This window comes from Pelodiscus sinensis, chromosome 2, assembly GCF_049634645.1.
Source record: "Pelodiscus sinensis isolate JC-2024 chromosome 2, ASM4963464v1, whole genome shotgun sequence".
Taxonomy (NCBI): Eukaryota; Metazoa; Chordata; order Testudines; family Trionychidae; genus Pelodiscus; species Pelodiscus sinensis.
In genome coordinates, this window is record NC_134712.1 from 114,668,826 (window position 1) to 114,689,584 (window position 20,759).

Here is a 20,759-nt window from a genome sequence, read left to right on the forward strand (position 1 = left end):
CTCATGGCCAGAGAACACACTTGAGTGTCCTGCTACCAATTTCTCCCTTCAAGGCCCCTTCAACTCTGCCTACCAGTGGTTAAAATATTCCCCTCTTGGCATCACATTTTTGGTGTGCATCACATACTGCCATCCTCCTAAAGTGCATTCATGCTCTTCATTCCCTTTTCCTAGAGCTAGGTCACAATTTTACGCCTGTTAGGCTTAACCAGGCTAATATTCATGGCCTGGAAGCCAAAGGGCTGAGACCATCTGCGAGTCAGCATCTATAGAAGGAGCTGGGGGCTTAGTACCCCCAGTGTTATGCTTATAAGATGCACAAAGCATCTTTTTAGGGGAAAAGGCAATACATTGTGCCTCTTGAGAATACAAAATAAAAAGCATATGCATGCTCACTCGCTCCTGTTGATATACAGTAAAACTCCAATTTCCAAGCATCCAGTGGTCCGGCACTCCCTATAGTCCGGCACCAACTGGAACCCGGAAGTGCTCCGGCCAGCTGGACAATTGGAGCTGCTCCATGTCGCTTCCCCAAGTCCGCCGCTGCTGCTGCTGAAACTGACGTGTGGCGGACTTGGGGAAGCTGCGGAGCAGAGTAGCTGGGGTGCTGCCGGGTTGTTCCCACAGCGCCACTCAGGTGAGGGGCGGCGCTGCGGGACCAACCTGGCAGCACCCAGCTGCTCTGCCCCGCCGTTTCCACAAGTCTCCATTGCCGGTGGCTGTGTGGGGCTTCTCCTGCCTCCCTGCAAAATGGCAGAGGGTTCGCCCCACTCTGTGCCGTTCCCTGCCAATACCCTCTCTCCCTCCCCCGAGCCCTCACAGCCCCCTTTCCGGAGTACCTCCTGATACTCCGACATATCCGATAATCTGGCACCCCCTGGGTCCCAAAGGTGCCGGATTATCAGAAGTTTACTGTAGTTACCAGTATGTTGCTTGCAGCAGCTTAGTGGCCAATTAGGTTTGGAGGTGCAAGGGAGGAGTCAGGCTCTGTCTGTTCTGACTTGCTCCAGGATCATGGCAGGATGGAACCCAAAGAACTATACAGTACACCCCATCTTTTATAGAGACCCCTTCTAATGCAAATCTATGTATTCTGCTATATCATGTTGTAATTAGTCACTCTGCAACGTACCTTTATCTGGCGATTGTTTGTTTTTATTGTTGTTTAATATCAGTCTGCTAACCACTTTTCTGGGTGGTTGCCTATCCTCGTTTTGATGGGATTTATTATCTTCACACTTTGTGATTACTTCCTTCTACCTTCTGGATTGGCAATCTGCCCGTCATCTGTCACTAAATACTGTGGGCACATCCGATAGTTCCTTTGCGCCTCCCCTCTCCCCTGCCCAAAGTCTCCAGCCTCTCCTCTGGCCATCAGAATGCTGTGCTAGCCTTCAGATTAATCTCTTTTGAAACAATCACATTCTTTACTCACACAAACAAAAATTACATGGCAATTACATAAGCAAGGATTACATTGTTTCTTTTGTAAAAACAGATCTAGTACAAAATAGTCTAAAATTTTAAGTAATTATTACACTCTTAAAGAAGAAAACAGTCCTAATGGTAAAAGGGTTACAATAGTGACAAATAGACCTTTTTGGTCTATTCCTGTCTGAACACTTAATAACAAACATAAAGGCTACGTCTACACTGGCATGATTTTGCACAAGAACTCTTTTGCAGAAGAGTTCTTGTGCAAAAACTCTTCCAGAAGAGAGCGCCTATACTGGCATGTGCCTTTGCGCAAGAGATGTGCTTTTGCACAAGAGCATCCATGCCAGTGTAGATGTTCTCTTGCGCAAGAAAGCTCTGATGGCCATTTTAACCATAGAATCATAGAATACTAGGACTGGAAGGGACCTCGAGAGGTCATCGAGTCCAGTCCCCTGCCCTCATGGCAGGACCAAATACTGTCTAGGCCATCCCTGATAGACATTTATCTAACCTACTCTTAAATATCTCCACAGATGGAGATTCCACAACCTCCCTGGGCAATTTATTCCAGTGTTTGACTACCCTGACAGGAACTTTTTCCTAATGTCCAACCTAAATCTCCCTTGCTGCAGTTTAAGCCCATTGCTTCTTGTTCTGTCCCCAGAGGCCAAGATGAATAAGTTTTCTCCCTCCTCCTTCTGACACCCTTTTAAATACCTGAAAACTGCTATCAAGTCCCCCCTCAATCTTCTCTTTTCTAAATTAAACAAACCTAATTCCTTCAGCCTTCCCTTATAGGTCATGTTCTCTAGACCTTTAATCATTCTCGTTGCTCTTCTATGGACCCTCTCCAATTTCTCCATATCTTTCTTAAAATGCGGTGCCCAGAACTGGACACAATACTCCAATTGAGGCCTAACCAGCACAGAGTAGAGCGGGAGAATGACTGGTCGTGTCTTGCTCACAACATACCTGTTAATGCATCCCAGAATCATGTTTGCTTTCTTTGCAACAGCATCACACTGCTGACTCATATTCAGCTTGTGGTCCACTATAATCCCTAGATTCCTTTCTGCCGTACTTCTTCCCAGACAGTCGCTTCCCATTCTGTATGTGTGAAACTGATTGTTCCTTCCCAAGTGGAGCACTTTGCATTTGTCCTTATTAAACTTCATCCTATTTACCTCAGACCATTTCTCCAATTTGTCCAGGTCATTTTGAATTATGACCCTATCCTGCAGATTTGTCGCAACCCCTCCCAGCTTGGTATCATCTACAAAAATAGGGCTTTCTTGCGCAAGAAATTCATGTTGCCTGTCTACACTGGCCTCTTACGCAAGAACAGTTGCGCAAGAGGGCTTATTCCTGAGCGGGAGCATCATAGTTCTTGCGCAAGAAGCCCTGATTTCATACATTAGAATGTCAGTGTTCTTGCGCAAGAACTCACGGCCAGTGTAGACAGGCAGCAAGTTTTTGTGCAAAATCGCGCCAATGTACACACAGCCAAAGAGCCTACTTCATGCATCTTTACCAAAGCACTAAACTGTTCCTTTCTTCTAGTTAGACAGGATGTCTGGCAAGGTACACTGAGGCACAATGTATTGCATAAGGCTACATTTTAGCTGTACAGGCAGTCCCCGAGTTACTCGGATCCGACTTACATCGGATCCGCAGTTACGAACGGGGTTTGCTCCGCGTCTCCCTGGTCTGCTGGAGACCAGCAGACCAGGGAGACGGGGAGCAAAGCCTCTGAGGACGCCGGCAGCAGACCAGCAGACCAGGGAGATGTGGAGCAAAGCCGCGGAGCACCCGGGCAGCGGACAGCCCAGACGCACCGCGGCTGTCCCGCTGCCGGCGTCCTCAGAGGCTTTGCTCCCCGTCTCCCTGGTCTGCTGGTCTGCAAAGCCACGGAGGACCCGGGCGGCGGGACCGCGGTGTGTCTCGATCCGCCGCCTGCGTCTCCCTGGTCTGCTGGGGGGGGGGGGGGCGCAGCTAGTACGCCCCCCCCCCCCCCAGCAGACCAGGCTTTTCTCCGGACACCTGTGGTAGAGCAGCTGGGGCGCTGCCGGTTGGTCCCGCAGCGCCGCTCTGGGCGCTACTGGACCAACCCAGCAGCATCCCAGCTGCTGTGCCCCAGGCGTCCCCAAGTCAGCCTCTGCTGAAACTGACCAGCCCTGACTACAGGAAGCCCGAGGCAGAGTTGCTCTGCACCGGGCTTCCTGGAATCAGCCGCTGATCAGTTTCAGCAGCAGCTGACTTGGGGATGCCTGGGGTTCTTAAGTTGAATCTGCATGTAAGTTGGAACTGGCGTCCAGATTCAGCCTGTTGAAACTGATCAGAGGCTGATTCCAGGAAGCCTGGAGCAGAGCAACTCTGCCTCGGGCTTCCTGTAGTCAGCTGCTGGTCAGTTTCAGCAGCGGCTGAATCTGGACGCCAGTTCCGACTTGCATGCAGATTCAACTTAAGAACAAACCTACAGTCCCTATCTTGTACGTAACCTGGGGACTGCCTGTATGTCTACACCAAACTACCTGGCTGAAGCTCAGCCTCTCAGCCTTCTGGTTCTGGTTTCCAGACCTAAACCTTTCTCTGTCAGTCAGGGTCTATCACATTTCCATTCACCTCAGAGTCTTCAATAAAGGCACCTATACTGCACTCTGAAATCTCACTACCATTTCCCCAAGTTTCTCACTTCTTCATTGTAGCTGCTGTCTGTAGGTCAGTTACCCTGATCTTTCCCAAGTGTAGCTGGCTCTTTCTGATCAGGATTGGCTAGTTCCAGCAGTTGAGTTATCCTGTTAAAGCCATTTATTCATGGAAAATTCTGTTGAGACTAGGGGAGAGAACGCACGTAACAGGGACCAAATCACAAATGGTCTACAGAAAATTGATATACAAGTGAGGGAAAAAGATTTTTAAAAAGTGCAGTAAAGGAGTGGTACAGGAGGAATAGGGATGTGAACGTGTAGTCGACTAAACAATTAACTGATAGGCCTGGGTTCATTGGTTAATCTTGTTGACTACATTCACTCCCCTCCTTGGTGCCTCTGTATCAGAGGCAGCAAGAGGTTAGGGGTGGAGGGAGTGGGAGCTGGGGTCCATGAGGATCTGGCTTTAAAACTGGCTCCCCATGAGCATCGGATGCAGCTGCCCCCTCCATCTCCATGCTGCTACCTGATAGAGAGGCAGCAGAATGTGTGGGGGGAGCTGGCTTTCAAGCAGGATTCCCAGACATTCTGTCTCCATAGACCCACCTACTCTTCTTCTCCCCCCCCGGTGCTTCCTACAGAGGCAGCGGGGGGGGGGAGGGACTAGTGCTGGGGGGAGCTGGCTTTAAAAGTTGTTGCCGCCTGCCCCCTTTCCGTGCTACTGCCTCTAACAGTAGCAGCACTGAGGGTGACGCGGAGCAGCTTTTCTTGCCACGGAGGATGCGGGCGGCGGGACCACCGAGACGCGCCGCGGTCCTGCCGCTCACGTCCTCCGCGGCTTTGCACCGTGTCTCCCTGGTCTGCTGGGGGTTCTCCCTGGTCTGCCTTCCCCCCACAGACCAGGGAGACGCAGAGCAGCTTTTCTCTCCGCGGAGGACGCAGGCGGCAGGACTGCCACGGCGCGTCTCGGCGGTCTGCTGGGGAGGGGGCACAGCTAGTTCGGGGTTCCCTCACCCCGTTCTTAAGTTGGGATTTGACGTAAGTCGGATCCACTTAACCCGGGGACTTGCCTGTACACCTACACAAACTCAGTGGCCCAAAAAAGGAAGAAATACCAGGAACTTAAATCAAATAATGCCAGTGTTAATGTTTGTGTCCCAAAAGGGCTGTAACTAGATCAACATTCTGATAGCCCTTACATTTATAAGTATGAGATGACTTTGGAACATTTGCATCTCATGAAAAAGCACTATAATCCAATATTGTATTACTATTCTTTGCCTGTAATTTTGTTTCATGCTTAAAAACATAAAATATCTTTTATATAAGATGGATGTGTCAATCAAGGGAGTTAGATATTGCATTATGTAACATCTTGGAAATGCATTCTGGATTTTTCTAAGATTCTGTCTGTGTGTACAGGAATATGGGTAAATTACTTGCTATGGCTCTGGTTTTAAAAAGAATATTTTTGTAATGGAAGTACTAACAGAATGAATACACATTATCTGAAATTAAGATCTGGAAAATGTTTACCTATTAATGGCCCAACGGGAGCTGATTAGAAAATAAAATTTTCATTCTGTGGGAAATACAGATATTTCAGAATTTGTTTACTTCTTTAATTGACAAAGTCAACATTTTTCACAGAACAGAAATGCAGACATATTTTTATTCAGAAACCTTAAAACACATTTTTGATAATATTATAATAGATAAAATATCAGATGTATAAAGTGTGAAAATTATTAGACTACAGTGAAAACAAAAATGAAATGAGTAAAAATGGTTCGTTTCAAGTTTTCCAAAGAGAAGATTTAATTGAAATTGATATATTTTGGCAAAACATTTTTCAGTTGTGACAAATCTACATTTTTCTAATGGAAAACTTCAGTCAGATATTTTGACCCACTCTAGTCCCAAATGTCAGCAGAAATGTTTGGGTCTGATTCTTCTTTTACACCAATATAAAAGATGGGGTGCAGCTCCACAGCCCTCATTAGAGTTGCTCTTGATTCTCACTCTTCTTAGAGAAGAATCAGAAAAATAGACGCCAGTATTTTGTTAGCTATCTTTAGACTTGAAGTGTTTATAGAAAAAGGACTGAGCCTACAAGACATTTTTTTAGATTATATAGTTTGTAAACTAAATATGGTAGAACCTGCAGGGGAGGGACCAGCACCAGAGGAGACAGGCAGGGCAGGTGTGTAGAGGGAGGTGTTAGGAGAGGGGATGAGGAGGGATAGCTCACATGATCAGAGTGGGGCTACTGGAGGAGTGGGGAGAGAAGGGCTGGTGGAGGAGGTCAGGTCTCAGGATGGCTGAGGGCAGTGAGACAGGCAGGAGTCAGGACAGCCGAGGAGGGTGAAGGGCTGGGGGGCAGCAGGCACCAGGGGAGCTGATGGAATAAGGGGAGGAGACATGGCAGCAGAGGGAAAAGGGAAAGGTTTATAAGATATTTATTAATAACTTGGGTGCCACAGTGGCACATCCAAACAAGCCACATGAACTCAGTATTGGTGCACAACACAAAATTCATTCTGCTCATGGGAGGGAACACTTCCCCCAGCCTCTCCGCCCCCGAGTTAATGTGACACACATTGGGTTAATGCAATTTGCAGGATAGTTGCCCGAGGGGCGTTTGGTGGGGGCCAAACTAATGAGTATTGGTAGGAGGATGGTGGGAAAAGTCCTTAGACGGGGGTCACATAACACCTTTTCCTTCTGGTCATGTGTCCCTCTTGCCCTGAGAGTGTTACCTCCAGAGGCATGGCTATTGGGAGTCAGGGGGTGTGGGTAATAGGGCAAGAGTCAGGAGAGTGGGGGAGGAGTGAGGGACATTCTGGGCACTACCAAAAATCATACAAACCTGCCGCCCCTTGCTGTATTAAGTCATTGTTCAGGTGTAAACTTTTGAAAGAACAGCCATAATGTTTTGTTTAGGATTATGAATGTTTTCAGTGTTATGAACCACCTCCATTTGTGAAGTGTTCATAACTTAGGTTCTACTCTATACACAACATTGACTGTATCAACAATATATTTTTCCATTGTGTTCTCCATTTAAGCCAGAATATATGGATTCAGTGGAGTTAATGTTCGTTTTAACCCATAAATTAATTTGCCACAAGTGCAATTGATCAATATTTTGCAGCTCTGCTGGCCCCGATCACATAACTTTCTCCTTCTATCCCCTTTTTCTTCTCCTAGCATCCTGGTTGACTATCTCTAGCATCTAATTTTTGTACAGGAAAGGGATAGTTACTAGTTGTTCAGAGGTTAATTATGCTACAAATGTCATTAGCTTCCTACAGTGATTTTACTTCTTTGTAATTAATTTACTGGGCACTTTGTTTAAAAAAAAAAACACAAAAAAACTTTCTGGTGACCCTGCAAATATTTTTTTTTTTAAAGACAAAGATTAAAACGACTTGAAAAACAATATTTATAGTTACAGCGGGCTAAACAACCAGCTATAAGTGAATATTTGTTTTTGTTTTTTTTATAGTAGGACAGCCTATGCTGTCTGTTTTCCTGTAGTTCAGCTGCACATGACTGGAGCTGCCATGCGAGTCAGTCAGGAAGAATTTGAAAAGGCTAAAGACCAGCTGAAACTTTTGAAGGTGGACCCTGGTAATGAAGTAAAGTTGAAGCTCTATGCATTGTTTAAGCAGGTTAGTCAGATAATTTTTATTTAAATTGTTGCTAGAGACTTAAAAGTTACTGTAAAAGAAATCTTAAAAGACGTTATAACATTCTACGTTTTGTATCTGGGCAGTTTCATCACCTTTCAAAAAGGCTTTTTAATTTTTTAACAATAGATAAGAGCTCTGCAAAATTAGCCTGAGCTCTGAGAGTCAAGCTGAGTTCTCCTCGACTCATGCTTTTAGTGACACCTGTGCCGTTCCACCATCTTTGGTGTAGCGTGAAGCTTGGTTTGGACTCTGTGCATGTGTGTGGAATTGTTGATGCTTAAGAAGAAAAATAATCCAATTCACTCCCTTTTAGCTGTGTTGGTTGCCAGTGTGTACAGGTCCTGCATTCTGACAGAATTTGAGGAATAAAATTACTCAATTAATTCACCATTTAGTTAGTGTTAAATGATTATCGATTCAACCTATTGTAATATTTATTATTAAGGCTTAAAGCAGGCAATGTGATAGTTTACATAATCCTCTCTATGGTGGGGTGGGTATTACTACCCTAACAGAATCTTTTTGTAATGGTATGAAGCAGTGGTTTTCAGCCTTTTTTCATTTATGGAGTCCTAAGCATTTTCAAATAGAGGGGCAGAATCTGACCCCTTTGGAGACTCATCCTGTGGTTTATGGACCCTGTCATAGTTTTACACTGAAAACTGGCTAAACAGAATATATCTATAAATGTAGCACATGCTCAGTACAGCATTTGATACAGTGTGAGGGTGCTAAACTATGGACATCTATGGTGACAACAATTCAGCAATTTTGACCTGAAGGTGGAAGCGTTCACATACTTTCATCAGAAAAATGAAATGCCTTTTCTGGGTCTTGAAACTTTGTCTAAGCCAGGCGTTTGTGAAAGGTGACCTAGAAAATAGTCTGCAGAACCCAAGGGTCCCTGAACCAAGGATTGAAAACCACTGGTATGAAGTGTATTGGAGGTGGCGGGATTAAAAGAGGCTCAGTTTGAGCAATATCTTGTTGTTTTTGTTTTAATAAAATGTAAGCGAACATTTTTAAAGATAGACCTCTGCATGCTCTTGTCAGTAACAGCTGAGATGAGTAAATTAGCAAACTTACCTTTCTGGGGTCTAAATATTTCTCCCCTGTATGTTATGTTCCTTTCTTAAATATTGATTTGATCCCACACAATGATATTTTTGTAAGCTGTATACATAAATACAGCTTTTATAAACATGTTTTTTTTAATTATTTAAAATGGTTGGTGCTTGTACAATATTGATATTAGGTTCCTGGGAACTTACATGCTTGTCTTAAAAGCTTAAAAGATAATATAATAGAGACTATACAGTACTCTTTTCTTTGAAGCATGCTTGTTTTTCTGAGCTTCTGTGCCATGATCTTGTAATGATTAATAGAGGGGCTGTGTTCTTTGCCCCCAGTTTACTGGTTGAGAAATTTGAACTTACTTGAAAGCTTATATGATTTTATTCCACCCTTTATATAGGCTACTGAGGGTCCCTGCAGTTCTCCGAAGCCTAGCATGCTTGACTTTGTCAAGAAGGCCAAATGGGATGCATGGAATTCACTTGGCAGTTTGTCTAAGGTAGGACTATATCACTGTTTTCAATTCATCGCTTCATTCACAAACCAGATACTTGATATTGATCAATGAAGGGCTACTGTGTAATCATATCATGTGTTGAAAGTCCATTTCTGTCATTGTCATATTCTGCACTATGTCTTACACATTTCTAAAACATTTTGGTTTTATGTTTTTGCTATGTAAACTTGACAGTTGATGGCAGTCTACAAAAGTTGTAGGTGCAATTATTTAATCAAGAAAGGTTTGTTTGCCTGCTTTTAAAAGTGTTATTCTAATTGTCATATTTTAGCATTTAAAAAATGAAATGGTCCTTATAGCCCTTTTCATTGCCATACAGATTAATCCCCTGAGTGTGTATGTATGTGGGGGAGAACAAGGATGACTGTCTCCTTTGTCTAGCTTGTTTGTTGAATATAGTAAATGTCCTTATTTGCACCTTGATAAATATAGCTTCCATTTAAACTGATTTTTCTAGTTTGCTTGTACACTGAGAAGAAACTCCAATTTTCAGGTCATCATTGCATTAAGCAGAGGAGACTGAGGTGAATGCCAGCATTTCTTAATAATTTTATTTTTGGATTTTTCTCATCACAGGACAATGCCAGACAGAAATATGTTGATCTTGTGTTGAGTTTGGTCTCTTCTGAGCCCTCTAGCAAGGCAAAAGATACCACTTCTGAGAGCAAACAAGGATATGAAACCCTACAAGTTACCACCACAGACAATATCACTAAGATAATGCTAAACCGCCCTGACAAGAAAAATGCTATCACTACACAGGTAAAGAGATTGACTTCACGAGTTAAATATTATCTTACATCAGGAAATCTGGTTTCACTGACATGTGGAGAAGTTTTATAACTTTCCTGAGTGACTTTCAAATATTGGGGCCCAATCCTATGAGTTGCTGAATTCCTCTAGTCCCATTGAAACCAATGGCAGTTAAAACCTTCAGCCCTAAGCAGTGGCGACCCCACAATTCACTCTAGCGATACAGATGGACACATGCAGAGCACTACAATTGTGTGAAATAACTTGGAAGAATATACTTTGTTAAAGTGCAATCATAGCCTAAAGCAGCAGCTGCTCTTTCTCTTAGTATTTGTCTCCTAGGCATAATGTCTTGATTGTGTGTTTTCCAAAGCAGAGAACAGACTTTTATTTTCCCTCCAGTTCTGGTATGTTCTCTATTTCCCTGCTCTTTCAATCAATTTATGTAATTCTTCTGCTGCCATTCAGTGTCTCATTTGTTTTCCACTTCAATCTTTTCTTTAGCTTTGAGTTGATGTACAAAAACCAACCACTTTGCTAATAATAAGCAGCTTTTTAAGGTTCTGATTTTTTTTCAGAAGCTCCTAGTGTTGACCTAAATCCTACCCTTAATTGAGCCTGTAAACTGCAGAAAGATTATATTCTGGTTAGTTTTAAAGATTGTGAAGTATTTTCAAATCTACCGATGGAAAAACATCGCCATGTCTACAATACAGAGGAACTCGACACTGTAGTGGTCAATCTTTTGGCATTCGATTTAGCAGCTTTAATAAAGACCTGTTAAATTGAACAATGTGGGTACCCTGTCAATGCCGGAACTCCTCCTTGCAAGGAGCAAGAGAAGTCAACAGGAATGTTTCTCCTGTAGACCTCCCACTGTGGGAACGGCACCACAACTCGACCTAAGGAACATCAACTCCAGCTGTGTTTTTTACATAGCTAGAATTGCATGCCTTCAGCCACCCTTCATCTGTAGTGTAGGCTTAGCCAAAATAAGAGTTAGGATATCAAGATCTCTTTGTCTAAACTAAGGAATTTGTAAGATTTCCTAACTTTGTTTTAGCAAAGTTGTATGTAAGTACCCCTTTTAAAAAAAAAATACCCCCAGTACCTAGTTTTCAGACACACACAATTTTTTTGCTACCATTACAACACATTTGTTTAAACAGCTTAATTGTAGTCGGATGGGCGATGACATTTTTGGGTGTAAAAAGTACAAAAATAATAAAGCATTGTAAAACTTAAAATAAACATTTAGTTTTCTCCAATGTTCAGTTGTTGGCATATCCCCAGACTTCTCTCGAGTACCCTGAGGGTACATGTACCACTGGTTGAGAAATACTGGGATAGATGACCTGCTCCTGCAACTACTTGCAGAAGTACAAAATGCTCAGGGGATTGCTGTAAAGCAGCCAAAGTAAACCCTTTTAAAATTTACACGTGTATGTCATTTGTCAGACTTTAAAATAAGTTTTATCCAATCTATATGCACTTTTCAAGGGGTCTAATTCTGGCCTTCAGACTTGCACGTCTCCTCAGTGGATATATGTATCGGACCTACAATATGTAACTGTTATAGGCACACATGACCCACGTACGTACATTGCAGGCACAATTTGAGAGGCATTCCTTGGAAAATTTGGCCCTTCCAAATTCTTGATTTTTTTTTTTTCAGGGTGGGTTTTCTTTTGTGGCATCATAGCTTTCTTCTTATGTTCCTTTTTTAATCCTTCCTTTACCTAGATGTATAGAGAAATTATTCAAGCAGTTGAAGAAGCTGCCAAGGATGACTCCGTTATAACTGTTGTAACAGGTATCACATTTCAGGGGCTTCTCAACCAGATTCATTTTACTTTTTTTTTTTTTTTTTTTTTAGAAGAGATGATGAATTTTAACTTATTGCACTTCTATGAACCAGAACTCTCTGGTCTGCAACATTCATGGTGGTTTGAGGATCAGAGAGCCCTGGTGCGCTGTGCGGGGAGGGTGGCTGGGATCCTGGCACTATGCCAGGGAGGAGGGGAATGGGACATGCGGCCCATCTGGGCTGGTGGGAAGGAAGGGGGACGGGAACCAGGAAGCCCAGTGCACAGCTCAGCTGGGCTGCAGGGAGGGGGGATGGGAGCTGGCGCATGGTTCAGCTGGGCTGGGGGATGGGAAGGAGAAACAGGGGGGCCTGAAACGACGTTCCCTGGTCTGGAAAAATCCCTCATCTGGGGCTACTCAGGTCCCGAGGCTCCTGGACCAGGAAGGTCCATCTTGTACAATGTTGACAGATCAGTGATGCACTTCCACCAAGAGCAGCACAGAAGAGTGGCAATGGGGTGCTAGTAAGTCTGCTGTGGAAAGTGATATTTGTATGTTTTTAACATTGAAGGGTGAAGTTTCTCCTTACTCTCCCACCCCCAAAAAACCTTTTGTGCCCTCCATCCCCAGTTTGTACACACTGAGCTAGATAAACATTAGCAAACTAAAGCACAATTGTGTGCAAATAAGTAAACTAAAATAGGAACATGTCCTCTTTTTTCAAGTGTGTCACAGCAGAATCCTTTCAAGATAATGTTAAAAAGTTCCTGAACAGATTTGTACTTCTTCAGCCTCTAAATATCTTTCTGAGATGCTATTTTGTGAAAGATAGTGGAAAATATAAATGTAGATACAGTTATTTAACTTGCATACCTCATCGCCAGCATAGAATCATAGAACACTAGAACTGGAAGTGACCTCAAGAAGTCATCGAGTCCAGTCCCCTGTCCTCATGGCAGGACCCAGTACTGTCTAGACCATCCCTGATAGATGTCTATCTAACCTGCTCTTAAATATCTACGGAGATGGAGATTCCACAACCTCCCTAGGCAACTTGTTCCAGTGATTCACCACCCTGGGAGGAAGTTTTTCCTAATGTCCAACCTAAACCTCCCTTGCTGCAGTTTAAGCCCATTGCTTCTTGTCCTATGCTCAGAGGCCAAGGAGAACAATTTTTCTCCCTCCTCCTTGTGACACCCTTTTAGATACCTGTAAACTGCTATCATGTCCCCTCTCAGTCTTTTCCTTTCCAAACTAAACAAGCCCAGTTCCTTTAGTCTTATTCATAGGTCATGTTCTCTAGACCTTCAATCATTTTTGTTGTTCTTCTCTGAACCTTCTCCAGTTTCTCCCCCATGTAACTGCTAACATTTTTAGTTACACATTTACTTCAACACATTTTAACATCTCTATTCATAGTCCCGTTTTAGTTAATGTAACATGTATCAACATGGTAGAAATAACTGTTCTTGATAAGCTAAGAGGAGTAACTTTGCCTATACTACCCTTAAAGCAGGAAGAAGGGTAATTTTTGTTGGCATTTGTTGGCCATCCATCACTGTGGTATCTGGGTGGTATTGTCAGAGAACCAAAACAAGAGGTGGGACCCAATCCTGCAAACACCTATGCACATAACTTTACACAGATTATTAGTAAAAAGGACTATTTGGGCATAGAATTATGAAAGTATACAAGGGTTTATAATATTGGAGCCTTTAGCCATTGCTATAGAATATATGTTCTAGAAATAGGAAGGAATCATACAGTTGAAGTATTCTAACTTTTTGACCGCACCCTTCTTGTTTGAAAAGTGTGTCCCCAATTGCCTTGTATTGTAAGATATGGTGGTCTTTGTAGTCTTCCCTGTAGGTTACTGGGTTTATTTCATGGTTTTTGTTTGTTTGTTTGTTTTTTAAGAACACAACATGAAATTTAGGAGGGGTAGGGGTTTAAGTAACTTACATTTCCCTATCAAATTTGAGGGGAGAACAAAAATCTATACTTGTATTTTCCTCTTTGCTTTTAAACATGGTCTTTCACACAGCAACAAAAGAAGAGTAAACAAGACAGAGAGGGTAAGCTGACTTATATGCAATGGTGAAATATGAAATAGTGAAGCTAACTATTCATAAAGTGTGATCAGATGCAGAAAGTATACTTTTTTTTTTAAACTCCAACTTTCGTCACAGCTTTTATGCGTTACTTGTACCAATAATAGGATAAAAATATCAGCATTAATACTTTTAGGTTGAAGAGATCCTTTAACAAGGAATCATTTGTGTTAAGGCAACTTCTTAATTACCTACCCAAAATGTCTTAAGTTAAGCTTTCTCTTCTAAACACAGAAGAAAAAGAAAGTTTGTTTCTTTATTTTGCCAACTCATAAATTTTTGTCTTTATTGTCTGCAGGAAATGGGGATTATTACTGTAGTGGAAATGACCTTAATAACTTTACCAATATCCCATCCGGTGGAATAGAGAAGATGGCAAAAGATGGTGCAGTATTACTTGAGTAGGAATTTTTGTATATTGTATGTGGGTATGCTTCTGTAAAGGGTAGGCTATTACTTATTTAACTTAACTTAAACTTACAAGATTCAGCCACAAGTAGGGTCCCAATAATACTAGGTATTATACATACACCTAGTAAAAGAGATCTCAGTCCCAAGGAGTTTACAGTGTACATAGACGAGAGTGGGAGAAAAGAAGTATTAACCGCACTTTATAAATGAGGAAATGAAGCACATGAATTAAGCTTAGGTCTCCATTAAAAACCTTTGCCAATATACTAATGTCAGTTCAGGGGTGACTTTGGGATTTTTATTTTTTAAAATGACATCCCTGTACAAGTAAAAACTCTAATATAGATGCAGTTTTACAGTGTACTTTATTTTGTTCAGGAAACTATAGATGCTATACTAGCAAGAGCACTTTTTATTGATAAAAGCTACATCTCCCTCAGGAGGGTTTGCCCCATGTAGCTGTTAGGGATGTGAATGTTTAACGGCTGAACTGGTAAGCCTCTCCCTTAATGGGTAAGGCTTACTGGTTACAATTAACAAGTGGAGGCTTCAGTCTGTCCAGAGCAGACCTGCTCTGCAGTGGGGGATGGTGGGCCTATTCACCCAGTTTAATTGGTTAAACAAAGTTTAACCAGTTAACTAATTTAACAGGATTTTTCATACCTAGTAGCTAAACCAGCAGACTTTTTCTAGTGTAGACTAGGCCTAGAGCCTGGGAACAGAACACCTCTCTTGAGTCACTATCTAGTGCCTTAACTACAAGACCATACTTCCTCCTTACAAGCTGAACAGTGAAAAATTACAGTTTACAGTTTTTAAGGTACATTGGTAGATAATGCATCATTGTAAGTTGCAGGACAAATATAGGGCAGATATGTGGGATGACAGTGTGGCTGGAATATAGCTTAGAGCAGGCAAAAACTGATATTTCATTGTATTTTTTATGCCTCAGTTTTAAGCGAAACGCGGATTAGGAGATCTTTAACTCCACCATTTCTTTGGTATGCTTATAAATTTGAGAAGGAAACTTTGAGAAAAACTCGTACTTTGGATTCCTGACTTAAACATCAGACACTACAGTAATGCACAATAAAAAACCCTAAGTTAAGTAGATGGGTACTTGCTACTTTCTAGCCAATATTTAAAGACAAACTGCAAATGGTGAGAAGCAGGCCTGAATCCTCACTTAAGCAAGTGGCCTGTGGACGTCACTTTCCCCCCCTAAGAGACAACAGCAAGACCAAGATCTATTTTGAAAACTTTGTATCTCAGTTTGTGGTAAATGCTCCTCATGAATCATGCAAGTATGAGATTTAGTACAATACTGAAAATTTCACCTGTTTAGTTTTACTTTTTCTTTCAAGTTATGTCAGGCTTTCACTCTCTTACTTTTGTGGTGCCCTTGTATTTACTATGCTGCTAACATCCCCAAAACAAACATGTTTTGTATCCTTCAGGCTACAAAATAACTGTGTAGAATACAGTAGAACATCCTTAAGTGTCTCTGTATCCACGAGAAGTAGTGAGGTTCCATGGTAGTTATGACATCATTAGCCTGGAACATGCTGGGGCATCGTGGCAAAATAAAAACTAAACAGCTGAAAAAGGATGACTGTCTCAAAAATAGAAATGGAATGGCTGGGGAGAAAAGGAAAGCTATTAAACAATGATGTGGTGCCTGTTAGAGATGTGAAAGGTTACCAGGTTACCTTTCCCACAGGGGGCACACCGCAGATAGGGACTGCTCTTGTCCAGAGAAGCCTTTGTCCACAGCAGGCCCAGGTGCCCAGTAGACAGGAACTAATCCAGTGTCTGGAGCAGCATCTGTCTGCAGGGAGTCTAGGCACCCTACAGGCCGGAGCTACCTCAACAGGGGCTGAACCGGGAACCAGCAGCAGCCCCAACCCCCACATTGGGGCTAGGAGCCAGCGGAGCCAGCCTCAGTGGGTGCTGGGGGCAGGAGCCTGGTTGGTTTTAGTCAGTTAACATTAGGCTAACCTAATATTTAACTGATTAACTGGGATTTTACATCCCTACTTCCTGTCCTTCTTAGCTTGTCTCCTGGGGACAATTAGAACTAGAACCTGGTTTTGAATAGAGGGCATTTTCCTAATTTGATTAGCAGTTCACATTTTAATAAAGTAGCACTGAGCAATCATATGAATCTTAGCTGGAGAGGAAGAGTAGATATTTAATGTAGATTCTATATTCTTTGTTAATGGGAGATGTAGAAAACCATGTTTCCTATTACAACATTACACAAACTGTGTATTTATAACTAGCCTTATGTTTTGCAAAAATACTTGTCTTCCTCGTCAAAAGTTTATAGGTCATTCTGACAAATTCTGCTCTTACCTTCTTCAGGGACTTTGTCAGCCACTTTATTGATTTCCCTAAGCCATTGATTGCAGTGGTGAATGGTCCAGCTGTTGGAATCTCTGTAACTCTTCTTGGGCTCTTTGACATTGTGTATGCTACTGACAGGGTAAGTAAACTGCATGGCTGATCTCAATTCAGTGTTTGTAAATCCCTGTCTACACTAGACATCTGTGGGAATGAAATTTACTCAGATTTGTAAGTACTGGTTTGTAGCAGTGCAGCCCATCTGTAGCATTGGTTTGCACCGGTGTAACTAAACTGATGTTCTTACACTCATGACGTTTCTCTGTAGATATAGTCTATAATTTGAACACTGTCAAGAGCAATGGGATTCAATATGAGCTCTAGTGAAGAAAGTCATTACATGTTGGCACAGTAAAGGGAAAGATGATGTGAAATTATGCTTTTAATGAGTTTGATAACTATTAGGCCATTTTTAACCAACAATTTTCAATTCCATCAGAGAACTGAAATGCAATAAAATGACAGCTTTTCTTTAATCAGATTAGAGATGACTGAGAGATCATATTTACTATACAAAGAGCCATGCTAAAGCTTGATGAAAATTCATGCAGAATAGATTATCATACAAAATAAGAAGTATCGTATAATTGCTGTAAATTATTCTTTAATACTCCTACACAATGTTCTCAGAGATCATGAGGCCCATTTGGTCATTCCTCAAACAAAATATATTATTTCTGTGCTACCCCCTTAAATACCTAGTGTGGAACAGAGAATTCTGTTGTTTTGTTGTTTATCTGGGTTACTGTTCTTTCTGCTGAGGAAGCTGTAGCAATAAACCTTGAATTGCCAGATTCCTTTGCTGAACTTCCCCAATAAAAAATCTGTTAAACATTAAAAGGGGAAAAGATGCATTGTTACCATCTCATATTGGATATTGTACAGAAAGTAAGAGTCCTGTGGTGGTGCTATGAGCTGTGTCCAGATTTTATATGAGTAGAAGATAATTTTTAAACTGAATGTGATACCCTATATCAATAAAATGAGAGATAGTCACTCAGATTTACACGGCTGGTTATCTAATGATACAGAAGATTCAGACTCCGATAGAAAAGAAGTCTTTAGGAGCAAAATGAATCCACGTTGTATCCGAGGCAATCCTCAGACACAAAAACTCTACAGTATTTTTTTAAGACCACCTATCACATCCTAACCTAAAAAAGGTAATCCTTAATGTATACCTGCATTTATATCTATTAAACTTTTTTCTGCCAGTCTGTTGGAATAGTAGTTCATCATTCTAAGACTCTATATGCTGTATGTGCAATTTAGTATACAGTACATATCTTTTTTTTAAAAAGAAACCTTTTTAAAATTTGCCTCACTGTACAACTGTTTGTAATAGAGGTGCTCCACCTTTATTAGTATGGTGGTATTGGAAACTTGGCAGGAACTTGCGATTAATATTCAATTTGCACATACAGTTATGTATTTAAAATAGGAAATACTCTGTGACATCCATCAGTTCGGCTTTTTTTTTTTTTTTTTACTGTTAATGAGTTTTAACTTGACAGTAGTTTAGGGTTTCATAACTACTTTATTAAATTGTCTAAGCCAAGGTTTCAAGTGTGAAATAGAATTTAAGCAGGGAGAAAAAAGTGCCATTATCCTTTACATAGAGATTATTTGTTTTGCTGTAAATTAAAAACTGTTGTGTTCAGAAGTGATATTTGCGTATCTATTTATATTACATGCCAATTTAACTTCTGAAGGAAATGTATATAAATATTCTGTATGGAAAAGTGTTGCACATACATATTAGAAACAATGAGTAGTCCTATGGCATCTTAGAAACTAACCAAAATATATAGAATTGTGAGCTTTCGTGGATAACACCCACTTCATCAGATGAATTAGACTCCAACAGTGTGATCTTCAACTATGATCTAGTTATTCCCAGCCCTGGTTACTACTTTTCTAGGCTATGTCCTACTCCCTTCTTCCCTCTGGCTTTATCTCCTATCCAACCTTCCTCTGCTTCCTGTGGCTACTTCCCTCTTTGTCCTCTTGCCTGGAACCTGTAATCTCTAAGAAAGCACCGTCATGACAGAAGGTGATTACAGGCTGTTTCTCCTTGCCAACCGCCTCTCCCTTCTGTTCTCAGCATCTTAGCTTTATAAGAGCCCTACCTCTTCCTGCCCAGGTGAACTTCACCCTTAATTAAGCTTTATTGATCCCTAGCTCCCCTCTAGATACAGCCTGTGTGGTTAGTTGGCCCATCTAACCTACCTTAATCTCTTTAAGATTTGCGTGGGTAAACTCCTTGTCACACCATGGTGTTTAATTGTGTTTGAAACCCTATAAAGGTAATGGGTCGAATTAAGCTCTGTGGCCAACTCCATTGTAGTCAAGACTTTAACATAAAGACTAGTATTTTTCTTCTATTTCAAATAATAAATGTAATGTTTGATTTCTCACTTTAAAGCTGGATTTACTCTTTAATAGGCCACATTTCACACCCCATTTAGTGAACTTGGTCAGAGTCCAGAAGGATGTTCTTCTTACATGTTTCCAAAGATAATGGGCTTACCCAAGGTAAGAGAATATAAATCAGTACTTTAACTTGATACTTTCTACCTACATTTACTGAACTCCAGTTTTTCTCAGTAGTGTCACCCAGCTACATGAGCGAGAAAGGTAACTCAGGGAGAGTTGCTTAAATGGAGCCCAATCTTATTGTATTTTGTACTCTGATTATTAAAACTTTCATTTTTTAAATAGGAAGAAAAGTAGTCAAATAGTGTCACTGTGAGCACTAAAGCAGACAAATGAATATCAAAACTAAAGAAAAAATCCACTGCCAGATATGCATAACTTTTTTTTTCTCTGCCACCCTGCCCACTTGTCAGGAAGGTGATTACACTAAAAGCACCCCTCTATGGAACATAAGCAGGCAGCAGTAGTTGTAGGTAATGCTCAGTCTTTGGGAAAACTATATTTTCAGTCTTTTTCTTCGTTTAGTTATAAAGCAGCTTTGTCACAGATTTCAGAATCATTCTGTGCTACCTCTTGATGCCTGAGTTATTTTTTAGTTTTCTAGCCACAAAAATGTGTATTTCTCTCTTCTGAGCCTGCAGTAGGAATAAAAAAAATCCAGTAAAACAGCTTAAATGTACTCTATCAAAATAGACAGTTTTATTTTCCTATTATAATTGATAATTCTGTATAGCTGTTATTTAGGTATACCATAATAATTCTGGCAGTTTAAAATACCTATATCATGTATGTATTGCTTTTATATTAACAAAATGTCTCAATGTAAATTACGATGAGTTTGTATAGCACACAGGGAAATAGGTGCTTTGTAGTTACTAGGAAGACAAGGTTGATCTCTTCAACAATTTACAGAATGCCAGTTCCTGGAGAATTTAGAATAACTGATGTCCCCACTCTGGCACTTCGAGTACAGGAAGTGGGGGCCCATAAGATACTTTAAAAATACCTTGTCTCTGTAGGCATCTTCTTAAAAACTCCCCAAGGTTACAGATTCCCTCACCTTAGATGGTACGCTGCCACCACCCAAGTGCAAAACCCCTTTTTCTGAATCTAGGAAGACTGACTTGGGAACTTCTTTCCATGGGGTACCCTAAGCTCTTTTACCCTCCTTCAGGAGAGAGCTTGAAAACAAAGTATAATTTCTAATAGCTGACCTCTCAGTCTCAGGCACGTGTACGTAGACATTCCTGCTTTGTAGGACACGGGAATCAGACTAGAGCCTTAAAGGTGGTGGGTTTTTCTTTTTTAATGCACAAAACAAAAGCATAGTTGGTAAAGCATACATAGTTTCCAGGTGTTACAGAGCAACTGAGGAACCAGATTAAAACACAGAGAATGGCTTCTCTGGGTTTCAGCTTCAGTTACACTGTATGTTTGGGAGCACATGAACTCAGGACAGAGGAATTTA

General features: G+C 41.4%; 1 protein-coding gene across 3 annotated transcripts in view; it reads left to right on the forward strand.

Moving 5' to 3' along the window:
- The window catches only part of ECI2 (enoyl-CoA delta isomerase 2), a 36,925-nt gene that overhangs the window by 13,490 nt on the left and 2,676 nt on the right, over window positions 1–20,759 (forward strand). For 2 of the 3 annotated variants that reach the window (XM_075921312.1, XM_075921310.1), the window contains exons 2-8: window positions 7,594–7,759; window positions 9,255–9,353; window positions 9,948–10,133; window positions 11,868–11,937; window positions 14,340–14,442; window positions 16,817–16,937; window positions 19,301–19,390. In XM_075921312.1, coding sequence (XP_075777427.1) covers window positions 7,637–7,759; window positions 9,255–9,353; window positions 9,948–10,133; window positions 11,868–11,937; window positions 14,340–14,442; window positions 16,817–16,937; window positions 19,301–19,390 — 792 coding nt within the window. In that variant the 5' untranslated portion in view covers window positions 7,594–7,636. The remainder of the gene's footprint in view (window positions 1–7,593; window positions 7,760–9,254; window positions 9,354–9,947; window positions 10,134–11,867; window positions 11,938–14,339; window positions 14,443–16,816; window positions 16,938–19,300; window positions 19,391–20,759) is intronic. The other variant, XM_075921311.1, reaches the window with a different exon arrangement.